Genomic DNA, 25,190 nt, shown 5'->3' with positions numbered 1-25,190 from the left:
GGTTCGATGACGCGTTTTCCTTTATTCTGTCTCCAGATAATGTTCATCAGCTTGGGAAAGGAAATTCTAAATGGAGGGGTTAATATGAGAAGCTGATTAAAATGCATGGATTGTGGTGAGACTGAAATATTCATATCATCGTAGTGAAGTGATCAATGCAGTGTTGCCTTTGTCAGCTTTATTACATGTCCAAGTATGGATTCCTAAACCCCCCCCCCGCCATTTTTTTCAGACTTCTGCAGATAAATTACAGCGGCCGGACCAAGTATCGTTGAATATGGTACAGCGAGGACTGTGTGTGGTGGTGATGATGATGGTCCTGGCGGTGGCCGTGGGTGAGTAACAACCTTCAGTATGTCATTATTAGGACTATAATAAGTAAATTTTACCTGGACTATGCTTGGAACACAAAACTGGTGAAATTATTTAATATTCTTTTAGGCCTTCCTTTACACATTACTCCAAATAATATATACACGAATCTTCGTCTGCTTGTATGTCTCTCTCTCTCTCTCTCTCTCTCTCTCTCTCTCTCACACACACACACACACACACACACACACACACACACACACACACACACACACACACACACACACACACACACATCTGCAGCTTGATTCTGAACTCTGCCGACAAACTTTCAGGGTTATTTCCCATAAAACAATGCACCGATTGTATTCTATATGGAAATGCGAAAGACTGCAAGGCTGCTGAGACACAGGACATGAGCTTACTGTAGAATAGTGAGATCTGTCCTAGTCTGAGCCAACACAAACTGTGTACCATCCAGAACACTGGTGTGTGTTGTCTCGTTCTGCATCTACCTCGCCCGCCCACTTATTTTTTTCCCCCCATCGGGTACAGGTAGTAAGCCAGCCATTTTGGCAGGGTCGGAGCGAGTTTAGCAAGAAATGATTCGGCAACGTCGCACCTTTGCTCGAGAACAAATGAAACAGTTCGGCTAATCAAACAAAAAATTCAGCAAATAAGCCTTGTTTTGACGTCAGACTAACTAAGTCCTAACCTAATATTAACTTACAGTATCGTAATACCTTATTTCATTTGAGAGGAGGACGATGGTGCGACTTGCCGAGTATTATCTCGAGGCACTCGATGCGATGTGTCAATATGATAAGAAAAAAATCACTACCTGCCCTCCCTCAACAGCTAGTTATGCACACGTTGTGTCTAGCACGTAAGGGTCTACATTTGGACACACACACACACACACACACACACACACACACACACACGCAAAACATCCCTCTCCTTGAAGCGTCAGACACGCCTGGACTTACCAGTTGCAAATCCCGTCTTAGTGTACGTTGCCTTGGATTATCCCAGGCAGCTTTTTTTTCGGGTCTAGCCCTGTTTCCGCCTTTCCGAGTCTAGTTGACTCCTCTCGAATGCCTACTGCAACTCACCTTGTGTTCTTGGCTTGCAGTACTGTATTTAACCAATGTAGTATTGTGTATAACATAGTAACTGAACGATCAACACCTGACTACAACTGTCAGTGATGTCATGCTCAGCACCCAAACTAATTGTAGCCTGCAGTGTTCGGACATCTGACTCAGTCTTAGGCATCAACATGACAACCTGTGAACAGTGTTATAAATACTCAGTCATTTTTCAAGCAACGGTTGCCTAGGGATTTAAAAGTTTCTTGCTAACAACATAGCATCAGCACCATATCATTATTTACATGGGTCACGATATTCAGAACATGAAAACAGGTAATCCTGATGCTACTACTGTGTTGGATGTCACGGTGTAACTAGATATGTCTTTATGTACGGCGTTTAACACTGCCTGGCAACTCTGTTGGGCCAGATTTCTTTCTGATCATGTCTCCGAAATAGTCTTTGTAGGTAAAGCCTTACAGAATGAAAGAAAAGCATTCGGGAGCCGAATGCTAATCGCCCGTCAGAATATGTTGTTGGCCAAGTCCAAGATTTTGGCAATATCTTGATACCCTAAAGGTTTCATGTTGATAGCTGAAGCGGGTGATAAAAACTAGTTGACCTTTGGCAGCCATTTTGGTGACCTTGACCATGACCCCGAGTGTCCATTTTCGAACTCGTCCAAGATTTTGGCCATTTCATGATACTCTTAAGGTTTCAAGTTGACAGCTGAAGCTGTTCATGAGATATAATGGTGCTAAAGGAGGGCGATAGAAACTACCTGACCCTGGTGACCTTGACCCAGACCTCGAGTGCTCATTTTCCAACTCATCCAAGATTTAGGTCATATCTTGATACCTTGAAGGTTTCATGTTGATAGCTCAAGCCTTTCGTGAGATATAATGGGAACACACACACACACACACACACACACACACACACACACACACACACACACACACACACACACACACACACACACACACACACACACACCGATAGACACACAGAGGCTGGCAAAAACATTATCCTTTCGCCTTGGTATTTGGCGGGTGATAATAATTGATGCTTAATTTTCATCATACAAGTGATCCTCGAAGTTCTTCGGCAGAGTTCAGAATCACGCTGTATATCTGTATCTATCTATGTATATATCAGTCTATCTATATCTATCTAACTGTCCATCTATAATATGTGTGCATGTATTCATGTATGTATACAACGTATGGCAGCGCCTTAGTGGACATTTGTGCCGGGAGAGGGTTGGTGATAGCTAATACCCTCTTCAGGCACAAAATGATCCACAGGTATACATGGCGAGTGATGAGAAGGGCGGATGGTGAACTGAATGAACGGAAGGCAATGATTGATTATGTGTGTGTGGATGAAAGGATGAGAAGGTGTGTGATAGATGCAAGAGTATATAGAAGATGAGGGAGTGGACTTTCAAACCACCACTTGGTGGTGGTCAGAATCAATGTCCAAACAAAATGGAGAAATAGAAGAAGGGAAGGACAGGAGGAAGTAGTTCTTACAAGGAGGGTAGAAAAGTTGCAAGAGGATGGAAAAAAGGCAGAATATAAAAGAGAAGTGGAGGAGCGATTGGGTTAGATTAGATTGGAGCAGATGGGGGACGTGGAAGATGTGTGTAAGATATTCACGGAAGAAATCTGTGTAGCATGTGAGGTGGTGTGTGGGCTGAAGAGAACACAAAAGGGCATGCAGGGAACAGCATGGTGGGCTGAAGAGGTGAGAGAGGCTGTGGCACAAAAGAAGAAAGTATATAGTTAGTGGATGAGAAACAGGGGCGTAGAAGAAGTTGAGAGACGGAAGAGAGAGTTATATGTAGAGAGGAAGAGAGAGGTGAAAAGTTTAGTGAGAGTAAGAAGAAAGTGGATGAGGAATTTGGAAGGAATTTGAGTGTAAAGTGGAGGGAGTGTAAGAAAATGTTCTGGAAATAGGTAAAGAGAGTTAGACAGGGTACCAAAAAAGCTAGTTGGGGAGTGAAAGCTAAAAATGGTAGGTTACTAGTGGAGAAGGGAGAAAAAGTGAGCAGAGGGAGAGAACATTTCAGTGAACTGTTGAACATAGAGAACGAATTTAATGCAAGTATACAGTAAGTGGTTGGGGAATGGCTGGGAGAAAGAGGGATGTGAAAAGAGAGGAAGAAATCAGTAGGATGGAAGTTGTGGAAGCAATGAAGAAAGTTAAAATGGGGAAAGCCCCAGGAATTGATGGAGTGTGTGGTGAAATGCTGAAGCATGGGGAAGAGTTAGTAGTAGAATGGATGTGGAAGATGTGCAGATTGGCCTGGGTCGAAGGTAGAGTCCCGGAGAATTTGAAGTCAGGTATAATTGTTCCCTTGTACAAAGGAAATGGGGAAAAAGAAGTGTGTGGCAATCATAGGGGCATTTGCCTTCTTAGTGTAATAGGAAAAGTATATGGTAGGATACTTATTGACAGAGTTAGGGAAATAACAGAGGAATTGGTTGGAGAAGAATAGGGAGGTTTTAAGAATGGAAGAGGGTTGAGTAGATCAGATAGTCATTCTTAGATCCTTAGTGGAAAAATTTCTAGAGAAGGGAAAGAAGTTGTATGCAGCCTTCATGGATGTGGAGAAACCATATGACAAGGTGGATAGGCAAGGATTGTGGAAATTGTTAAGCATATATGAAGTAAATGGGAAGTTGTTGAATGGCGTGAAGTGTATGTATGAGGGTGCCAAGGCTGCAGTGCATGTGGATGGTGAGCTGAGTGAATTTTTCTATCTGAAGGTTGGATTGAAACAAGGATGTGTCATGTCTCCATGGTTGTTCAATCTGTATATGGATGGGGTTATAAAAGTGCTACAAGGTAGGGCAGTGGATGTTGGAGTGGCCCTAGTGAGAGAGGACAGTGTTTGGAAACTCCCTGTACTGTTGTTTGCAGATGATACTGTGTTGTTAAGTGAAGACGAAGGGGAGCTGCAAGGCTTGGTAGATGAGTTTGGGAGAGTGTGTAAAAAACGGAATCTAAAGGTGAATGTAGGGAAGAGTACAATTATGGTCGTCGAGAGAAGTGAAGTTAGTGAATGTACAGTGAGATTGGATGGGGAGGAAATGGGGAATGTGAGTGCATTTAAGTACTTGGGTAGTGCGATGAGTAAGGATGGAAGTTTAGAGGGTGAAGTGCTTGAAAGGGTGTAACAGGGAAGAAAGGTTGCTGGCTCCATGAAAGCAGTGATAAGAAACAGGGAAGTGAGCATGGAAGTGAAAAAGCTACTATATGACAGTATTGTTATACCAACTCTAACGTATGGATGTGAAGCTTGGACGTTGTTGGAGGGACAGAAGTCAAGAGTGAGTGCAGTGGAAATGAGTTATTTGAGAGGAACATGCGGAGTCACATGGAGAGACAGGCTGACAAATGAGGAAGTGAAGGAGCGGTGTGGTGTGGATATGGATGTGATAGGAAGCGTTAGGAGAAACACATTAAGGTTGTTTGGAGATGTGGAGAGGATGGAGAGTGTGAGACTGATGAAGAGAGTGTATATGAGTGAGGTGGAGGTAGGAGGAGAGAGGGGGAGGCCGAGGATGACATGGGGAGATGGAGTGGAGAGGTATATGAGAGAGGGTGGTGTGAGCTGGGAGCAGGGCAGTGAAATGGCGGGAGACAGGGCGACATGGAGGCGATTTGTTTGTGGCCACCCCTTACGGGATTAAGGCGTCTGGCAATAGATAGATAGATAGACAGATAGATTTCACATAAAGCACGACTACTTCCAGGTGACTCTAAAACGAGTGACAAGCCGATTGGTTTGGTGTAATCCGGTAAACCATTACTACTGGGAATTGTAACCGTACATTCCAAAATATGCCTGGTGGTTTAGTGACTAAAAGAGCTCCAGTTGGATATGGCCCACAAGGGTTTTATACCTGAGAGATAGCGGGGTTTATTTCTCTCATGATACCTCCGACATTCGTTTTCTCTCTCTCTCTCTCTCTCTCAATGGAAGTATTCCACACTCTTAGTGAACCATCTTTCCTATGTAAGTGCGAATTTTATAAAAACATATCCACACACACCGAGCTATTACAGTGTAGGTGGAAGTGAATTTAAGCTCATCCAGTCACGATGGTTGACATGGTGTGTATATATTAACGAGAAGTTGTAATAACAAATAAATAGCCAAGTTACTGATACGCCCTGCATATCCAGTGTATGCCTTATTACTCAGTTTCTCATATTTATCGTCCGCCTTTACAAGGTAGAGTGGTAATGTTTTTGTCCGCGTCTGTGTGTGTGTGTGTGTGTGTGTGTGTGTGTGTGTGTGTGTGTGTGTGTGTAACTGTCCCCGTTCTATCTCATGAACGGTTTGAACTATTAACATGAAACCTTCAGGGTATCAAGCTATTACCAAAATCTTGGATAAGTTCGAAAACGGGCACTTGGGGTCAAGGTCAAGGTCACCAAAATGGCTACCTAGTGCTTTTCATTTTATTTATACACTTTCTTCATTGCTCTTGTTGCTTCTTCCTTCATATTCCTCGCTAGTTATTCACACTTCTTCATTAAATTTAATTTTTCTACCGCGTCCTTTATCGTTCGTTTTCGGTACTCATAGTTCATTAAAATTGTTTCTCAATCTTTCATAGTTCTTTGTTGTTCGTAGTTCATCATAAAGCTTGCCTCTAACTTCTGTGTTATTCACATTTATTCATAAGCCTTGCTCTTCAGTCTATCATTATGGTTCTCAGTTATTCATAGTTCATAGTACTTGTTCCTCGGCTTATCATACCCCTTCTTATTTACTCCTAATTTTTTCTTTCCCAGTCTTTAATAGTCGTTCTTGCCACTCACTTAGTTGCTCTCGTGACCCAGGTAACTTACAGTCATACCACTTGACTTGTTCTCATCACATGCCACAGGCACCCAAGTTGCTTACATCCTCACCACCTGACTGGATTTCCCCTCCAAAGGCCACAGGTACCCAGGTAGTCTTTGTGTTCCCACGACCTTATGCGTTCCTGTACAGGCCGCGTACTCAGCCTTACACAGTCATTCTAAGTCTTTCTTTGCATTTCTTAGTTCTCCCCTCCCCTCCCCTCCCCAGGCCACAGATTCTCCATTAACTTCCAGTATATCAGCGTCTTCTGATGTGCCCTCTCTCCTCTCCTCTGGGGCACAGGTACCCGGGTTGTTTATATTAACACAGCTTGACATGCCCCCTCCATCCCTTCCCTGGCCACAGGTACCCGGGTAATTTGCAGAATATCAACACAAGCTGACGTTCCCCTTCCTTCATCTCCACCAGACCACAGGTATCTGGGTAGTTTATATCAACAAAACCTGACTTGCATCCCCTCCTCCCCCAGGCCACAGGCATCCATTGTGTACCGACGTGAGTTGCCCAGAGATCTTCGACCCCGTGTGTGGCAGCGACGGCGTCACCTACGACAACGACTGTTACTTCAATATCGCCAGCTGTAAAAATCCCCTTCTCAGGCTCGTACACCAGGGAAAGTGCAAACGTGAGTTGCTCTATTGAATACGACAGTTTTCTCAGCTTCTTCGTTATGATAAAGTACAGTATTCATTAACGCTGATGAACCTTCACATTGTTGCCCTGTGTACACTGGGTGGAGGGAAAACATCTGCGACATCCTCTCAGCAGGCCAACTTTCTCAATTTTCTCAGCTCTTTGCGGTTCAGAAAGACTTTGGTCCGATCGATGTGAGTCTCAGTTTACCGCAAGGTGGTGCTAGTTCCCTTCACGGTGTATGTGTTGTACTGTACTTGTAGGACAGCCCCACAGAAGCAGTCGCATACCTGTGGTCGACGGGTCTTCTTTGCCAAAACGATTGGGTTAAGCAACAGTAACAACAACATCAACAACAGCAGTGTTTATCAATTCTGCGAAGCAGGCTGATGTTCAGCCCTAACTCACCAAATAAAAAATTCTCAGAACCAGAAGGGAACAAAAGAATTAGGGGGATGAATGCTAAAAACCCGCCACAAGCTACCTAGACATCATACTTGAAGAAAATATCTACCCGTTCCTGAGATACTCCCCAAAATGCAATTCGATATATGGCGGCTGGCATTCAGTCGTCTTTGACTAAATCCTCACCATAAGTTAATCGCTTCTGCCCATCCACATAGTTGCCATTTCCTGAGGGCTTAGTGAAAATTTGTCCAAAACTTCCCGAGGTTTTTTGGGAACACACACACACACACACACACACACACACACACACACACACACACACACACACACGCCGACAAATAATATATCGCTTCGCCTTACTAAAGGCGGCGACAAGACACGAAACTCTTGATAAATTTTGCGGACGTTGCCACCCACACTTCTATCCATTGCTGAGATATTGGCCAAAATGTAATTTGATACGGCACATGGCGGCTGGCATTCGGTCGTAATTGATCAAATCCGCACCAGAAGTTAACCACTTCTGCCCATCCACATACTGTAGTTCCTACTTCCTGAAGGTTTGATGAAAATTCGTCCACAACTTTCCGATATGTTTTGGGAATACACACACACACACACACACACACACACACACACACACACATACACACACACACACACACACACACACACACACACACACACACACACACACACACACACACACACACACACACACACACAGAAAAAAAAAGCGATATCCCCTCGCTTTTGCTGAAAGAGGACGGTAAATATTGAAAGAAGGGCATTTATAGGTTTGATATCTCAGCACATGCTGTACAGTGGACTCACATCCATAATGTGATATTGAGAAGCGTGACTCCCCAGTGATTATTGGAGGGTCAGTCCCTTTCCCAATATAAAAACAATTAGAAAGAGGGGAAAGCTTTGAATGAAACTTCCTAGGTGAGTTCGTCCAGTTACTCCGAAGGTCTTTCATTATTGTGCAGTTTTGTAATCATGATTTTTAGGAAGGGTTAGCCCCTTCACTAAATTAAACATTCTCGGGCATAGTGAAAGGAGGGCAGATATGGCTGTTATCTTAGTATGTGTTGTACAGTGGACTCTCTTTCGCAATGCGATGTTTGGGTACCGTGACCCCCAGCGATTCTAGGAGGGTCACCTCCCTCACAAAAACCAAAGTGATCAGAAATAGGGAAGAGTGAACACATAGAATTAAACGAACTCGACATATATTTCATAGGATTTGGTATGCAGTTTCCATGTTTAGTTTCCATGTTTTCTCTGAATGCATAGAAAAAGAAGTCTACTTTATTGCTTTTGTCTCGCTACATGCAGATTATCGTAATCAGCTTAGAATTGTTTTTGAAAGCGATGGTTTGAATATACCTTCCGTACGAGTAAACCCCTTTTCGATCATATGTATGTATGCATGAATGTATGTATGTATGTATGGACAGATATAGATAAATGGACAGATAGATGTGTGTGTGTGTGTGTGTGTGTGTGTGTGTGTGTGTGTGTGTGTGTGTGTGTGTGTTTGCTGAAGTACATGAACATAGCTGCAGAGGGTACAGGGCAGTGGCTGTGAAACTTTAAAAACGAGTACAGTATGTATGGAGAGTGTTTATGAAGCAGGCATACTGCTATAGACAGAGGGACTTCGTAATTTTCGTTTGTCTCTTTCCATGATCGAGCATTATCTATTGAGATCGAACTGTATACAAAAGGAATTTTAATCCTTATGATCATAAGCAAAGTGAGGCTATAAGTTAAGACAATCGTTCAGGTTATTTGAGAATAGAGTCTGAAATATGGACTTTTAAGTGTATTGCATTGAATCTGAAAGTAATTCATTAATCATATTCTCATTTGTGGCTTCGTTGTTCTTCCTGCTGCAGCTACTCAGAACTGCCCTGACGTGTGCCCCCTGTTGTACGATCCAGTGTGTGGCACTGATGGAAAGACTTACAGCAACAGCTGCTTCCTCGGCATTGCCTCGTGTAACGATCCATCCATCAAGCTTCGTCACCGAGGGGAGTGTAAAAGTAAGTTTGTTCTTTAGGTTTTCTTATGTTTAGATGAATTATCAATTGGTATGCATGGTCTGTCTGAGTAATCATAAGGAGATTTAGTTCTGCAATGAGTGAGGAATATATGATATATATTTAGTTCATACAGTGCCAATTAAGGATAAAAAATCAAGAGAAAGATAGAAATTTTGGAAAGAAGTTTGATTAAACAGACTAATGGAAGAAAGGTGTAATGCATCCCTAACCTAAATTTCTGGTAGGAAACCAGGATTTCTAACAAATCATTTGGAACGTAAGCTTGAGAATGACCAGAGAGAAATGGAGAGGATACTATACTTTCTTTTTTGAGAACGAAGAAAAGAACCAAAGCCCAGTAGCCCGCAAACCATTCCTTCCAAGAAAAAAACAAAAAAAACAAAAGAAGGCCAAATTAAAGATCCGTTGATTTCGAGATGCCTGGACACACTGCGTTTGAATGACCAGAGATCATAGGAAGTTGGAAATACAGACAGAGAGACACTTCCAGAGCTGACCTGCTGCAAAAATGAAGGACTGGGAGTAACGGTTAACTCTTGCATTAGATTGGACAGAAAAGGGATAAGAGTTTGTCGCCAGACGGGTGCTACGCACCCGTCGTAGAGGTGAAGGGATGCAAGCAGACAGTTCAGAGAAGCAGTGACCATTGAAGCAGTGACAGAAAAGAGATAAAGATGCAACAGAGCGGCGAAGAGACAGAGGTTGAAGGGAGCCAGTAAGAGGAGGAGAGTTCCATCCATCCATCCATCATCCAATCCTGCATTGCCTCATGAAGAGCGTAGGATTCCGGGGCTAGGCAATTGGTCCCGACATTTAAGATAAGAGTGATGAGTTAATGAGACGAGAAGCCATTGACTCCACTCTATCGAGAAGAGCTGTATTTGGGGAGTCTCCCCGCACATGAGAGTTGTACTCTATAAAGGGGCGAATAATACCCGTGTATACAGTCAACAACTGCGCAGGGTAAAGAAGGTACGGTGTTGGGTTAGCACACCTATCTCTTGGAAGCAGATTTTACAAGAGATATAATATGATCTTTCCAAGATAAGTCCCGAATGAGTAAAACCCTAAGCATGTTCAGAGATGATGCAAGATTGAGCTGTGTATTATTAAACATTAGTGGGTACTCCTGTGGAAGACTGTGTCCGGTTGATAGGTGTAATAACTGAGTCTTTGATGCATTAAAAACAAGATTATTTTTACCCCAGTCAGAGATACGAGCCAAGTCAGACATTAGGTGTGCCATAGCCTCATCCCTTGTTTTTGAAGTTACTGCTGAGATGGGCGTTGCGGGAACCAAATGGAAAGGTGAAGGGTGGAATCATTAGCGTATGAGTGGATAGGGTTAGATGTACAGCTTAGAAGGTCATTGATGAATAAAAGGATGAGAGCTGGTGATAGGACAGAGCCCTGAGGAACACCACTGTTGATAGATCCAGGAGAAGAACGATGGCCGTCCACAATAGCGGCTATGGAACGAGCAGAAAGGAAGCTATAGATGAAGGCACAGATAGAAGAATAGAAATCATAAGAGGGCAGTTTGAAAATTAAAGATTTATGCCAGACTCGATAGAAATGCTTTGTGATGTCAAGTGCAATGGCAAAGCTTTCGCCAAAGTCCCGAAAGAAGGATGACCAGGAGTCTGAAAGGTAGGTGAGAAAATTGCCAGTGGAGCGTCCCCGATGGAACCTATACTGATGATCAGAAAGAAGGTTGTGATAGGAAAGATGCTTTAAAATTTTTCTATTAAGAATAGACTTGAAAACTTTCGAGACACAGGATGTTAAAGCAATTGGACGATAGTTAGAGGGTTGGGAATGGTCACCCATCTTTGGGAGTGACTGAATGAAAGCAAACTTCCAGCAAGAAGGAAAGGTACAAGTTGAAAGGCAAAGGCAAAAGAGTTTACCTAGGCAAGGTGTAAGCACAGAAGCACAGTTCTTGAGGACCACAGGAGGAACTCCATCAGGCCCATATGCCTTGTTAGTATTAAGGCCAGTAATGGCAGAAAATACATCAGCTGAAGAGATTTTATTGTCAGCCATAAGGAAGTCGGAGGGGGGAAGTGATGGAGAAACAGCTCTGGAATCGTCTAAGGTGGAACTGGAGGAGAAAGTCTGAGTGAAGAGATCTGCTTCATCAGTAGAAGAAATAGCTACAGAGCCATAAAAGTAGAAAAGAGGAGGGAAGGATGATGAAGTAAAGTTGTTAGAAATGTTTTTGGAAAGGTGCCAGAAGGAGCGGGAAGAAATCGAGTTGGAGAGTTGAGAGCATTTACTGTAGTATGGATGAAATTATTTTTAGCAAAGCGAAGAACTGCCTTACCATGATTCTGGGCAGAAACATAAACAAGATATGATTCAGGGATGGGTTGGCTCTGGTACCTTTTATAGGCTCTCACCTTGTTGCAGACAGCATATACACAACATACACCTTTGGCTTTGAAATGAGTATAAAGAAAGTAGGAGGAAAAAGAAAAGGGTTTGCTGTCAGATGCCTCAGACAGCTGAGTCTCTGTCAGGAAGTGATGGCGAGGTTTAGAGGAGAAGAGGTGGTGCTCGAGAGAGAGATAGTTTTTTTTTTTTCTTTTTTTATGCGAGGAAGAAGGAACCAAAGGCCACAAGCCCGCAGTAACAGTTCCCTCCAAGAGAAAAACAAAACACAACAGAGAGCCAAATTCAAGATCCGATCATTTTAAGATGCCTGGACACACTACGTTTGAAAGACTGGAGATCATAGGCAGCAGGAAATACAGACAGAAGGAGACAGTTCCAGAGCTGACCTGTTGCATAAATGAAAGACTGGGAGTAACGGTTAACTCTTGCATTAGAGAGTTGGACAGAAAAGGGATGAGAGTTTGCTGCCAGACGGGTGCTACGCGCCCGTCGTAGAGGTGGAGGAATGCAAGCAGACAGTTCAGAGGAGCAGTGACCATTAAAGTAGCGATAGAAAAGAGATAAAGATGCAACAGTGCGGCGAAGAGACAGAGGTTGAAGGGAGTCAGTAAGAGGAGGAGAGTTAATGAGACGAAAAGCCTTTGACTCCACCCTATTGAGAAGAGCTGTATGTGGGGAGCCTCCCCAGACATGAGAGTTGTACTCCACACAAGGGCGGATAAAACCCCTGTATAGAGTCAACAATTGTGCGGGGGTAAAGAAAGAGCGGAGTCGGCTTAGCACACCCAATCTCTTGGAAGCAGATTTTACAAGAGATGTAATATGATCTTTCCAAGATAAGTCCCGAGTAAATGAAACCCCAAGCATGTTCAAGGATGATGCAGGATTAAGCTGAATATTATTAAACATTAGTGGGTATACCTGTGGAAGATTTTGTCGGGTTGATAGGTGTAAGAACTGAGTCTTAGATGCATTAAAGACAACCATATTATTTTTACCCCAGTCAGAGATATGAGCCAAGTCAGACATTAGGTGTGCCATAGCCTCATCCCTTGTTTCTTGAAGTAACTGTTGAGATGGGCGTTGCGGGAACCGAATGGAAAGGTGAAGGGTGGAGTCATCAGCGTATGAGTGGATAGGGTTAGATGTACAGTTTAGAAGATCATTGATGAATAAAAGGAAGAGAGTTGGTGATAGGACAGAGCCCTGAGGAACACCACTCTTGATAGATCTAGGAGAAGAACGATGGCCGTCTACAGCAGCGGCTATAGAACGACCAGAAAGGAAGCTAGCGATGAAGGCACAGATAGAAGGATAGAAACCGTAGGAGGGCAGTTTGGAAATTAAAGATTTATGTCAGACTCGATCGAAAGCCTTTGAGATGTCAAGTGCAATGGCAAAGCTTTCGCCAAAGTCCCGAAAGGAGGATGACCAGGAGTCTGAAAGGTAGGTGAGAAGATCGCCAGTGGAGCGTCCCTGACGGAACCCATACTGACGATCGTAAAGAAGGTTGTGATAGGAAAGATGCCTTAAAATTTTTCTATTAAGAATTGACTTGAAAACTTTTGAAATACAGGACGTTAAAGCAATTGGACGATAGTTGGAGGGTTGGGAGTGGTCACCCTTCTTTGGGACTGGCTGAATGAGAGCAAACTTCCAGTAAGAAGGAAGGGTACAAGTTGACAGACAAAGGCGAAAGAGTTTGCCTAGGCAGGGTGTAAGCACAGAAGCACAGTTCTTGAGAACAACAGGAGGGACCCCATCAGGCCCATATGCCTTGTTAGTACTGAGGCCAGTGATGGCAGAAAATACATCAACTGAAGAAATTTTAATGTCAGCCATGAGGAAGTCAGAGGGGGGAAGTGACGGAGGAACAGCACCGGAATCGTCTAAGGTGGAATTGGAGGAGAAAGTCTGTGCAAAGAGATCTGCTTTATCAGCAGAAGAAATAGCTACAGAACCATCAGAGCAGAAAAGAGGAGGGAAGGATGATGAGGTAAAGTTGTCAGAAAGATTTTTGGCAAGGTGCCGGAAGGAGCGGGAAGAATTCGAGTTGGAGAGTTGAGAGCATTTAGTATGGATGAAATTATTTTTAGTGGAGCGAAGAAAAGACTTAGCACGATTCCGGGCAGAAACGTAAAGATGATGTGATTCAGGGGTGGGTTGGCTCCGGTACCTTTTGTAGGCCTTCTCCTTGTTGGGGACAGCATTAGAACAAGCGTGATTAAACCAAGGAATGTATGCTTCCATGTATGCTTCCATGCCCGAGAGAATAACCTCCATAATGCGCAAGGCACACTCAGATGGCTCACGGCCATGGAAGCAATAATCATTCCAGGGAAAATCAAAGAAGTACTGCCTGAGGGCCTTCCAGTCTGCTGCTCCAAAATGCCACAGACGACGTTTCTCTGGAGGGTCCACAGGCCGTACCGGAGTGATAGGACAGGTTAAGGTAATAAGGTTGTGATCGGAGGAGCCCAACGGAGAGAAAAGATTAACAGAGTAAGCAGAAGGATTAGTTGTGAGGAAGAGGTCAAGTATGTTGGAGCTCTCTCCAAGGCGGTCAGGGATACGGGTAGGGTGCTGTACAAGCTGCTCTAGGTCATTAAGGATAGAAAAGATGTAGGCTTGTTCACCAGGTGGTTCCGTGAAAGGAGAGGAGAGCCAAAGGTGGTGGTGAACATTGAAATCTCCAAGAATGGAGATTTCAGAGAAAGGAGAAATGGACAGAATGTGTTCCATCGTAGAAGTAAGATAGTCAAAGAATTTTTGATAGTCAGTAGAATTAGGGGATAAGTAAACAGCACAGATATATTTAGTCAGAGAATGACAGGAAAGCCGAAGCCAGAGCGTGGAGAATTCAGAAGAATCAAGTTCAGGAACACGAGAGCAAGATAAGTTGTTGCGTATGTATACACAACAGCCACCTTTGGCTTTGAAATGAGTATAGAGAAAGTAGGAGGATACAGAAAAGGGTTTGCTGTCAGTTGCCTCAGACAGCTGAGTCTCCGTTAGAAAAAGAAGGTGAGGTTTAGAGGAGGAGAGGTGGTGCTCAACAGAGCGAAAGTTAGATGAAAGGCCGCGAATGTTGCAGAAATGAAGAAGAAGAGAGTCAGACAGTGGTTCCAGGCACCTCGAGTCGTCACCGGGAGAGGGGCAGATGGCGGGGGCATTTATGGTCCCCCTCCCGGGGACTCCGAGGCTGGGTGAATTGACGCCATTTTTGGTGAATTTTGAATAGGAAGTGTAGTGTGTACTGTGCATGTAGTTTGGTGCAGATAGTTAGAGAAATTTGTACTGGAGAGCATGCTGGCCTACTCTCTGTGTAACTGAGACACTGAAAAAGTTCAGCAAAGGGGGATGGTCAGGAACTAGTTCTGAGGGCTGATGAAACGGGAGCTCCAGCACTCCCTGTCATCAGCTTTCCATCCACCTCGGGAGTACTGCCCTGCTCGACTGGTGCTACAGTCTACTCCTCAGGAAAGGCCGTGAATGTTGCAGGAATGAAGAAATGAGTCAGACAATGGTTCCAGGCATCTTGTTGAGTCGTCACCGGGAGAGGGGCGGATGGGGGCATTTATGGTCCCCTCCTCCCCGGGGACTCTGAGGCCTGGTTATTGTGTGCCAGTTTTTTTTTTTTTTTTTTTTTTGAAAAGGAAGTGTAGTGCTTACTGTGCATGCAGATTGGCGTTGACAGTTAGAGAACCTTGTATTGGAGAGCATGCTGGCCTACTCTCTGTGTTACTGAAACACTTTCAAAAATTCGGCAAAAGGGGATGGTCAGGAACTAGTCTGGAGGGCTGATGAAGCGGTAGCTCTAGCTCTCCCTGTCGTCAGCTTTCCATCCACCTTGGAAGTACTCCCCTGCTCGACTGGTCCTACAGTCTACTCCTCTTGCTGTAGCCTGGCTCAGAGTTTCCCTTTTCAGCATAATTTCACGAACCTTTGTGGCCGGGAAGACAATGCCACACTTCATCATTTCAATTGCACTACTTTGAATTGCGTCAGGATAATCGTTGTGTTAATCTCACTTTGCATCTCAACAGTGAAGCAGAAGGTGATGGTACTTTAAGGCCACGTTAGAGAAAAAATAAAGTACGTAGCCCATAACGCGATTAAACACTTTATGAAAGAAGATAATTCAGACATCAATAAAAGCAGGAAGTGTTGTCAATTATTAGCTTTCAGGAAATGAAATAGTAGAATCGTCCTCTAAAGGTAACGGTGTTGCAGACCTGAGAAAGAAGGAAAGAAAAACAGGCAAAGACTCAGGTCGAGAATGAAATCCATAATCACGATAAATAGAGATGAACAATTTAGTATTTAATATGTTAGAGTGGTGAAAGACTGGACAAACCTTTGTAGAATAGGTCGATGATGCTGAGTCAGCAATCGGTACCCCGAATGAATGAATGAATAAATGAAAATGTGACATGGCAGCGCAACAGCAGAGGTCATATGCCGTCGAACACAAACATTAAAAGGAAGTAATAAAATAAATGAATAAATAAATAAATAAAATGATGCATAAAACAAAACGACAAAATCAAAGAAACAACCAAAACTAAAACGTGGTGCAAAGATTGAGGTTAAACGAGAACAGTATAAAACACAAACTAAAATATGGTAAAGTCCTACAGTTTGTGTAGAAGGCCGGAGCTTAACACAAAGGAGAAGGTGCCTCCTCCCATAGCACATGCCTCTTCCCCAAGTACCGAAGAGAGAAGATAAGGTCCGTTGTTGGCTCGGCACCCGGAAAGGTACTGCCAACGAAGATCCTCAAGACTTGGGCATTCCAAAAGAAGATGCTGCACAGTCAAAGGAACCAGACAGTCATCACAATAGGGAGGGGGCACCTTCTCCAATAAAAAACCATGAGTCAGCCTAGTGTGGCCAATCCGGAGACGGGCCAAAGCTGTTTCCCACTGTCGGGATTGTCCCACATACCCTCCATCGCCCAGGTTCTGATGAATGCTGGGGAGTTTGTTCGCCCCTACTGCATCCCACCTTCTCTGCCAACAGAGACGGACAGCTTCTATAGTGCTTGTACATAAATCCTCAGATGGGACACGGTAATGGGGAGAGGAAGGGCGAGAGGCAGCAGCTCTCACCACAGAGTCAGCACGCTCATTCCCTACGACCCGCACATGAGCAGGGACCCAACACATCTGTATAGAAAATCTGCGTCTGTGTAAGAAGAAGAGCCACTCCAAGATAGACAGGACTAGAGGGTGTGATGAGAAGCCACAAGACAAAGCTTGCAAGGCACTGGCTGAGTCACTAAAAATAGTTAAAGAAGCAGGGGGGAAACTAAAAATCAACTCAACTGCAACTAAAATAGCTGTAAGTTCAGCAGTAAAAACAGAGGCGGAAGGAGGAAGACTCCCACCACGGCTAAAATCATGAAAAACTACACCAAAGCCTGTCCCAACGTGGGACTTGGAACCATCAGTATATACAGAGATCGAGTCACTGTGGGCAGAGGCAAGTTCTAAAAAATAAGACAGAGCTACGTGTGTGGAAAGAGAGGCCTTCCTCTCAGGGAAGTAATCACATGGCCGTACTTCTGGGAGGAGCCAGGGAGCTACTCGGGGAACACGCACAGGGCAAACAGGAAAAGGCTGAACACCTAACTCCTTCATGGCAGCCCTCACTCTGTACCGAAACGGTTGTGGATAGTGAGGGTGGGTGTTATAAAAGGGGAAAAGAGCGACCTCGGCGACAGCCATACAACTTGGTGAGGAAGGTAGACGGTGAAGGTGGTGCCAACACTGCAGCAGTAAGGACTGGCGACGGAGATCTAGTGGCGTTTCATTCACGTCTACTAATAGACTAGGAATTGGGGAAGACCGGAAAGCTCCAGTTGACAGACGGATCCCAGGGTGATGGATTGAACTGAGAGGCTGCAGCCATGCCTCAGTAGCAGAAGAGTATACCTCACACCCATAGTCCAATTTGCTCCGTACCAAGGCTTGGTAAAGGTAGAGCAGGGTGGCTCTATCAGAGCCCCAAGACAGGTGAGATAGAGTCCATAGGAGAGACAGGGCATGGTGGTAGGATAAACATAATGCACGGATGTGGGGAACCCACGTCAGTCGTCTGTCAAAAACAAGACCGAGAAATCTTGCTTCATCCACACATCGGACCCTGTGGCCATGTAACTTGAGATTGGGGTCGGGGTGGACACCTCTCAAGCGTGAGAAATGTAAGGCCACTGTTTTTGTTGGGGAGAAACGGAAACCATGCATTGTGGCCCAATGAGATACGTGGTCTAAGGTAAGCTGCATGCGATGTTCAGCCATTGGCATCCGGAAGGCAGCATACCATATAGCTAAATCATCGACATACAGTGAGGCAGACACCCCCTCTGGAATAGAGGACAGAATACCATCTAATGCCATAGCAAAAAGGATCGTGCTAAGGACACTTCCTTGAGGCACGCCTTCTCCCTGAGGGTATGGAGGAGACAGAGTATCACCAATTCGAACCCTGAATGAACGGTCACGCAGAAAGTCTAATATAAATAGGGGCAGCCGACCACGTAAACCTAAAGAATGAGCTGCTTGATGATACCAAACAGCCATGTAGTATCATATGCCTTTTCTAAGTCAAAGAAGACGCACACCAGATGCTGCTTCCTGGCAAAAGCATCACATGCTGCAGCCTCTAGGTGGACAAGTGCATCTGTCGTCGAACGATATTTGCGAAAACCAGACTGACATTGAGAGAGACAGTCATTCCTTTCGAGGAAATACATTAAGCATGAATTGACCATCTTTTCAAACAGTTTACACAAGCATGATGTAAGGGGAATTGGTCGATATTCTAGAGGACTGGATCCTGTCTTCCCTGGCTTCTTGAATGGCAGGACAACACCTTCGCATCAAGAGGTAGGAAGAGAAGAGTCTCTCCAGATTATATTAAAAAACTTCAGGAGAAAAGACAGTGCATCATCACCCAGGTGCCGAAGCACTGCATAGGGAATATCATCTGACCCTGGAGAGGTGTCATGACAAAGGGAAAGAGCAGATTGGAGTTCATGGGAAGAGAAAGGGAGGTTGTAAGACCCCTTTCCCGGAATGGAAGTTCAATACCCTAGCCTTTTCTACATCCCTGTGTCTGGCAAAAACTAGAGTGCTAGCATCTCTACGGCTGACTGCTGCAAAGGCAGAAGCAAAAATATCGGCCACAGCTGCAGGGTCACCAACAGGCTCACCATATGACAGCAGCACAGGGGACCTGCCTTGCGGGAATTTTCCTAAAATCTTTTGTACCCTCTTCCACACCTGAGACACTGGTGTCTTAGAGTTTACGGAAGACACAGAAGGCATCAAAGAGTCTCGTTGGGCTTGTTTGAGGACCCAGCATGCCCTAGCATATGCCCTCCTGAATTCGACAAGATAATGCTCTGTTTTGTATCGACGATAATGTGAAAATGCTGTCTTTTTGGCACGTACAGCAATACTACAATCCTCATTCCACCATGGGACAGGGCAATGGTTATATGTGCCAGAGGTTCTTGGAACAGCGTGGAGGGCAGCAGAATGGATAATAGACATAAAGAACGAAACAGCTTCATCTATATGTGGAAAGTCTTCTATGGAAACACCAATAGAAGTCAAGGAAGAAAAAAGGGACCAGTCCGCCTTATCTAACCTCCACCTTGGGAGACGGGAACAAGGACTAGATATTGCTGCAGTAAGGAGGATAGGAAAGTGATCACTCCCATGCAGATCCCTCAGAACCTCCCAGGTGAAATCCAGGAGACAGTCAGGAGAACAGATAGAGAGGTCAATTGTGGTAAATGTATTCGTCTGAGGATGAAAATGCGTAAACTCGCCAGTATTCAGCAGGGAGAGATCCTCGTCCTCCAATAAGGATGCCAATAAATGTCCACATTGGTTTATTAGACAGTCACCCCACAAAGGGTGGCGACCGTTAAAGTCCCCCAGGAAGAGAAAGGGCTTAGGTAATTGTGTGAGGAAGTCTTCAAGGTCTGCTTTACTAACTACTGCGCTGGGTGGTAAATAAATGCAACAGACAGTATATTAGCGGAGGGCATACAACCGCACAGCAACACACTGATCAGACTGGAGGTGAACCTGTTGATGGGGGACATTAGCCCTCACCAAAACAGCACCATGTCCAACAGGATCCTGGGTTGGAGCTGAGTAAAAGGCATCATACCCAGGTGGTGCATGAGGAGTGGCAAGCCCTACAAGAGTTTCCTGGAGACACACACACAAAGGGGAATAAGCCAGGAGGGTCCCAATTACCACGCAGCCCTCGACAATTCCATTGTAATATACTGGGTGAGAATGCCATGGTACCCACAGTGAAGGAAGAATCAGGTTGAGGGGGGAGACAACCTTGCCCTCGGCAAGCAACCAGATTTAGATTGTTGCTTAGAACTGCCCTTAGAAAGGGACTGCCTGGCACCGTTATGGTGTACAGTGTGCCACCCAGCTGAAGATAACCTGGAGGAAGAAGAAGAGGGCCAGACGATGGTTTTCTTCTTTGGCGGGGCAAGAGATGGTTTGGCAGGTGGACTGCAAACTGCCCTAGCAGGAATAGGGCAGGCAGTGCCACCACGAGAAGGAGCACAATCAGTAGCGCGTCCCACAGTACTGGAATCCTGAGAGGGCAAGGCCTCATGCAGCTGAGCAGGTGCATCAACTACCTGAGGACTACCACTATCTGGCGGTGGCTGAGTCATCAGCGAGATGCCATCCCCAGCCTGCACTTGCCCTGACCCCTGAGCATCCCGAGCGGGAGTAGTGGGCTCCACTGCAGAGATCTTTGGTAGCATCGCTTCGCTCTCTGAGCACTCTGAGGAGCCACGGCGATGCTTACCTTGCACAGCAAGGACATCGGGAGTTTTGAATGTGTCAAAGCAAGGTGTAGCATTGACATGGGTGTTTGTCACAGGAGGAACTGGAGGAACTGGGATGGGGGAGGCACTCCCAGATACTGGAAGCACCACCACAGAAGGGACACCCCCAGAGATAGGGGGCACCTCCCCGGAAGAAGCACAGCTGCTTCCAGGCTGCACTCCCTCGGTGGAACCCCCCGGCCGGGAAGGCCGGGAAGTAGAACCCCGAGAATTTGATGGGGCATTGTGTGATGGCAGGTGCACCTGCTGAGTAGCCTTAGGGCGAGACAACGCAGCAGCAAAGGTAACTCCAGGGCGAATGAACAGCTCCCTAACCCTGGCCTTTGCCTCGGAAAAGGAAATTTTCTCCTTTGTTCGGACAGAAATAATCTCATATTCATACTTGTATACTTCGCAATCCCTTGAGGAGGCTGCATGTGCTCCTCCACAGTTCAAACATTTAGGGGGTTGAGAACAATCATCCATACCATGAGAAATTCCACCACAATTTCCACAGACCTCAGGAAGGCCAGACGCTTCCTGCCTGCAAGAACGGCTGACATGACCAAATCTTTGACAATAATAGCATCTTCTAGGTCGGGGAACATAAGGTTTAACCTTTAGCTTCCACCACACAGCAGTGATAACCTCCGGCAAGGTAAGACGGTCAAATGTCAAGATAAGAGTGGGCATGGGGGTTAAAACCCCATCAACTTTCTTCATAATTCTCTGTACTTCTACAACACCCTGAGGAGCCAGCCCCTCTAAGAGGGAAGAATCAGAATATGAGATCAAGTCGTGAGAATACACAGCCCCTCGGGACTGGTTTAGGACCAAGTGACGAGAGGCAGATACAGGATAACCAGCAACCATAGTTAGGGACTGGATGCATGAACTCTCCTTTTTATTCCTGGCTTCTAGCAACAGAGAACCATCACCTTGCAAAGAGACCTTGGGGGTAAATCCACATGCTGAAACTAGACCACTGTAAATCTGAAAACAATTCAGGTTCCGGAAGGAAGTACCATTATCCATTTTAAGGACTATGTATTATGTGTAAGAGTTATTAGTAAAAACACCAGGTAACACTTCGATAGGAAGGTCATCTTCATTCGCAGTTTTGGCAGATGACCCTGGGGGTACAGGGTCATCGGCCAGAGAGTGACCAGGTGATGCCAACTCGTGCGGCTGGTCACCGACCACACGAGTGGTTAAAGAAATTCGGGATGTATCCATGTATACATGCTTGAGACAAATTGGCACCAGGGGCCAAGGGAAACCGCCTACCAGGGAGTGAGGGGACTGAGTGCGGTCTGATGGGAGTGGGGTACCTCGTCCCCAGGGGATGTCCCCAAAAGGATACCCCGTGATGCGAAAGTTTGCTCCCACCAGTGCAAAGACCCCTTCCCCAACACCCCTCAGCCCAGACACCCAACCAACCAACTCAGGACAGCACCGAAGCGATCCCTCTGGAGGGCGGCACCGATGACCCATATGGGTAACCTACGTTTCAGGCAGCGCTTAGTCAGACCCCTCACCCACAACCCTACCCGCATGGGAGACCCTGCCGGATGGCGTTACATCCACGGGCAGGCTTGTGGGATCACAGGGGCACGCAAACCACCCCACCACGACAAGGTGGCTGCCCACGGGGGGGGGGGGCAATCGGTACCCCGATAAATCTAAATATGATAGTGCACAACATGAATGATAGCCTTGTCTTGCACATTTTATCATACATGAGCATAGCTCCACATGGTACGGGGCAGTGGTTGTGAAAATTTAGTGACGTACTGTATGAAGACAGTGTTTATGAAGCAGGTACAATGCTTTAGAAAGATACACTTCGTAATTTACATTTGTCTCTTTCCATGATCAAGTACTGTATTATCTATTCAGATCGAACTGTATACAGAAGTAATTTTAATGCTTATTATAATAAGCAAAATATTGCTGTAAGTTAACAGAGTCATTAAGGTTATTTGAGAATAGTATATGAGATAAGGACGTTTAAGGGTATTGCAATAAATCTGCGAGTAAATCAGTAGTCATATTCTCATTTGTGACTTCCTTGTTTTCCTGCTGCAGCCACCAAGAACTGCCCTGACGTGTGCCCCTTGTATGTCGACCCCGTTTGTGGCACTGATGGAAAGACTTACAGTAACAGCTGCTTCCTCGGCATTGCCTCGTGTAACGATCCATCCATCAAGCTTCGTCACCGAGGGGAGTGTAGAAGTAAGTTTGTTCTTTAGGTTTTCTTATGTTTAGATGAATTATCAATTTGCATCCTTGGTTTCTCTGTGTAATCATAGGGAGATATAGTTCTACAATGAGTGAGGAATATATGATATATTTTTAGTTCATACAGTGCCAAGTAATGATAAAGAAATCAAGAGAAAGATAGAAATTATGGAAAGAGCTTTGATTAAACGGACTAGTTTAATAAGAAATGAACTAACCACATCCATATGAAAGAAAGGTGTAATGTAGTCATCCCTATCTTAAATTTCTGGTAGGAAACCAGGATTTCTAACAAATTATTTGGAACTTAAGCTTGAGAACGATCAGAGAGGAATGGAGAGGATACAATACTACTTTTGCTTAGCCTGGCTCAGAGTTTCCCTTTTCAGCATATTTCACGAACCTCAGTGGCAGGGAGGACAATGCCACACTTCTTCATCCTTTTAATAGCACTATTTTATGACGAACGTCAGGATAATCGTAGTGTAAACCTCACGTTGCAACTCAACAGTGAAGCAGATGGATACGGTACTTTAAGGCCACGTTAGAAGTAAAAAAATACAGCACGTAGCCTGTATCACGATTAAACAATTTATGAAAGAAGATAATTCAGACATCAGTAAAAGCAGGAAGTGTTGTCAATTATTAGCTTTCAGGAAATGAAATAATAGAATCGTCCTCCAAAGGTAACGGTGTTGCAGACCTGAGAAAGAAGGAAAGAAAAACAGGCAAAGACTCAGGTCGAGAATGAAATCCATAATCACGATGAACAGAGATGAACAATGTAGTATTCAACATGTTAGAGTGGTGAAAGACTGGACAAACCTTTGTAGAACAGGTCGATGATGCTGAGTAAGCAATCGGTACCCCGATAAATCTAAACATGATAGTGCACAACATGAATGATAGCCTTGTCTTGCACAGTTTATCATACATGAGCATAGCTCCACATGGTACGGGGGAATGGTTGTGAAAATTTAGTGACGTACTGTATGAAGACAGTGTTTATGAAGCAGGTACAATGCTTTAGAAAGATACACTTCGTAATTTACGTTTGTCTCTTTCCATGATCAAGTACTGTATTATCTATTGAGATCGAACTGTATACAGAAGTAATTTTAATGCTTATTATAATAAGCAAAATACTGCTGTAAGTTAACAGCCATTAAGGTTATTTGAGAATAGTATATGAGATAAGGACGTTTAAGGGTATTGCAATAAATCTGCGAGTAATTCAGTGGTCATATTCTCATTTGTGACTTCCTTGTTTTCCTGCTGCAGCCACCAACAACTGCCCTGACGTGTGCCCCCTGTTGTACGATCCAGTGTGTGGCACTGATGGAAAGACTTACTGTAACAGCTGCTTCCTCGGCATTGCCTCGTGTAACGATCCATCCATCAAGCTTCGTCACCGAGGGGAGTGTAGAAGTAAGTTTGTTCTTTAGGTTTTCTTATGTTTAGATGAATTATCAATTTGCATCCTTGGTTTCTCTGTGTAATCATAGGGAGATATAGTTCTACAATGAGTGAGGAATATATGATATATTTTTAGTTCATACAGTGCCAAGTAATGATAAAGAAATCAAGAGAAAGATAGAAATTATGGAAAGAACTTTGATTAAACGGACTAGTTTAATAAGAAATGAACTAACCACATCCATATGAAAGAAAGGTGTAATGTAGTCATCCCTATCTTAAATTTCTGGTAGGAAACCAGGATTTCTAACAAATTATTTGGAACTTAAGCTTGAGAACGATCAGAGAGGAATGGAGAGGATACAATACTACTTTTGCTTAGCCTGGCTCAGAGTTTCCCTTTTCAGCATATTTCACGAACCTCAGTGGCAGGGAGGACAATGCCACACTTCTTCATCCTTTCAATAGCACTATTTTATGACGAACGTCAGGATAATCGTAGTGTAAATCTCACGTTGCAACTCAGCAGTGGAGCAGAAGGTGATGGTACTTTAAGGCCACGTTAGAGTAAAAAATACAGTACGTAGCCTGTATCACGATTAAACAATTTATGAAAGAAGATAATTCAGACATCACTAAAAGCAGGAAGTGTTGTCATTTATTAGCTTTCAGGAAATGAAATAACAGAATCGTCCTCCAAAGGTAACGGTGTTGTCGAGAATGAAATCCATAATCACGATGAACAGCGATGAACAATGTAGTATTCAACATGTTAGAGTGGTGAAAGACTGGACAAACCTTTGTAGAACAGGTCGATGATGCTGAGTCAGCAATCGGTAGCCCGATAAATCTAAACATGA

At 44.5% G+C, this 25,190-nt stretch overlaps 1 protein-coding gene across 1 annotated transcript in view; it reads left to right on the top strand.

The window, feature by feature from the left end:
- Positions 1 to 24,359, top strand: part of LOC145403312 (uncharacterized) — a 148,399-nt gene extending 124,040 nt beyond the window's left edge. The window contains exons 17-21 of the mRNA XM_080275110.1: positions 233 to 335; positions 6,761 to 6,916; positions 9,237 to 9,383; positions 22,762 to 22,908; positions 24,196 to 24,359. Of these exons, the coding sequence (XP_080131236.1) occupies positions 233 to 335; positions 6,761 to 6,916; positions 9,237 to 9,383; positions 22,762 to 22,908; positions 24,196 to 24,359 (717 nt within the window). The remainder of the gene's footprint in view (positions 1 to 232; positions 336 to 6,760; positions 6,917 to 9,236; positions 9,384 to 22,761; positions 22,909 to 24,195) is intronic.
- Positions 24,360 to 25,190: the final 831 nt, after the last annotated feature.

The sequence above is a fragment of the Coenobita brevimanus genome, chromosome 60, assembly GCF_032717465.1.
Source record: "Coenobita brevimanus isolate Jiangsu-jjx chromosome 60, ASM3271746v2, whole genome shotgun sequence".
Classification (NCBI taxonomy): domain Eukaryota; kingdom Metazoa; phylum Arthropoda; class Malacostraca; order Decapoda; family Coenobitidae; genus Coenobita; species Coenobita brevimanus.
This window is presented reverse-complemented; position numbering and strand designations above follow the sequence as displayed.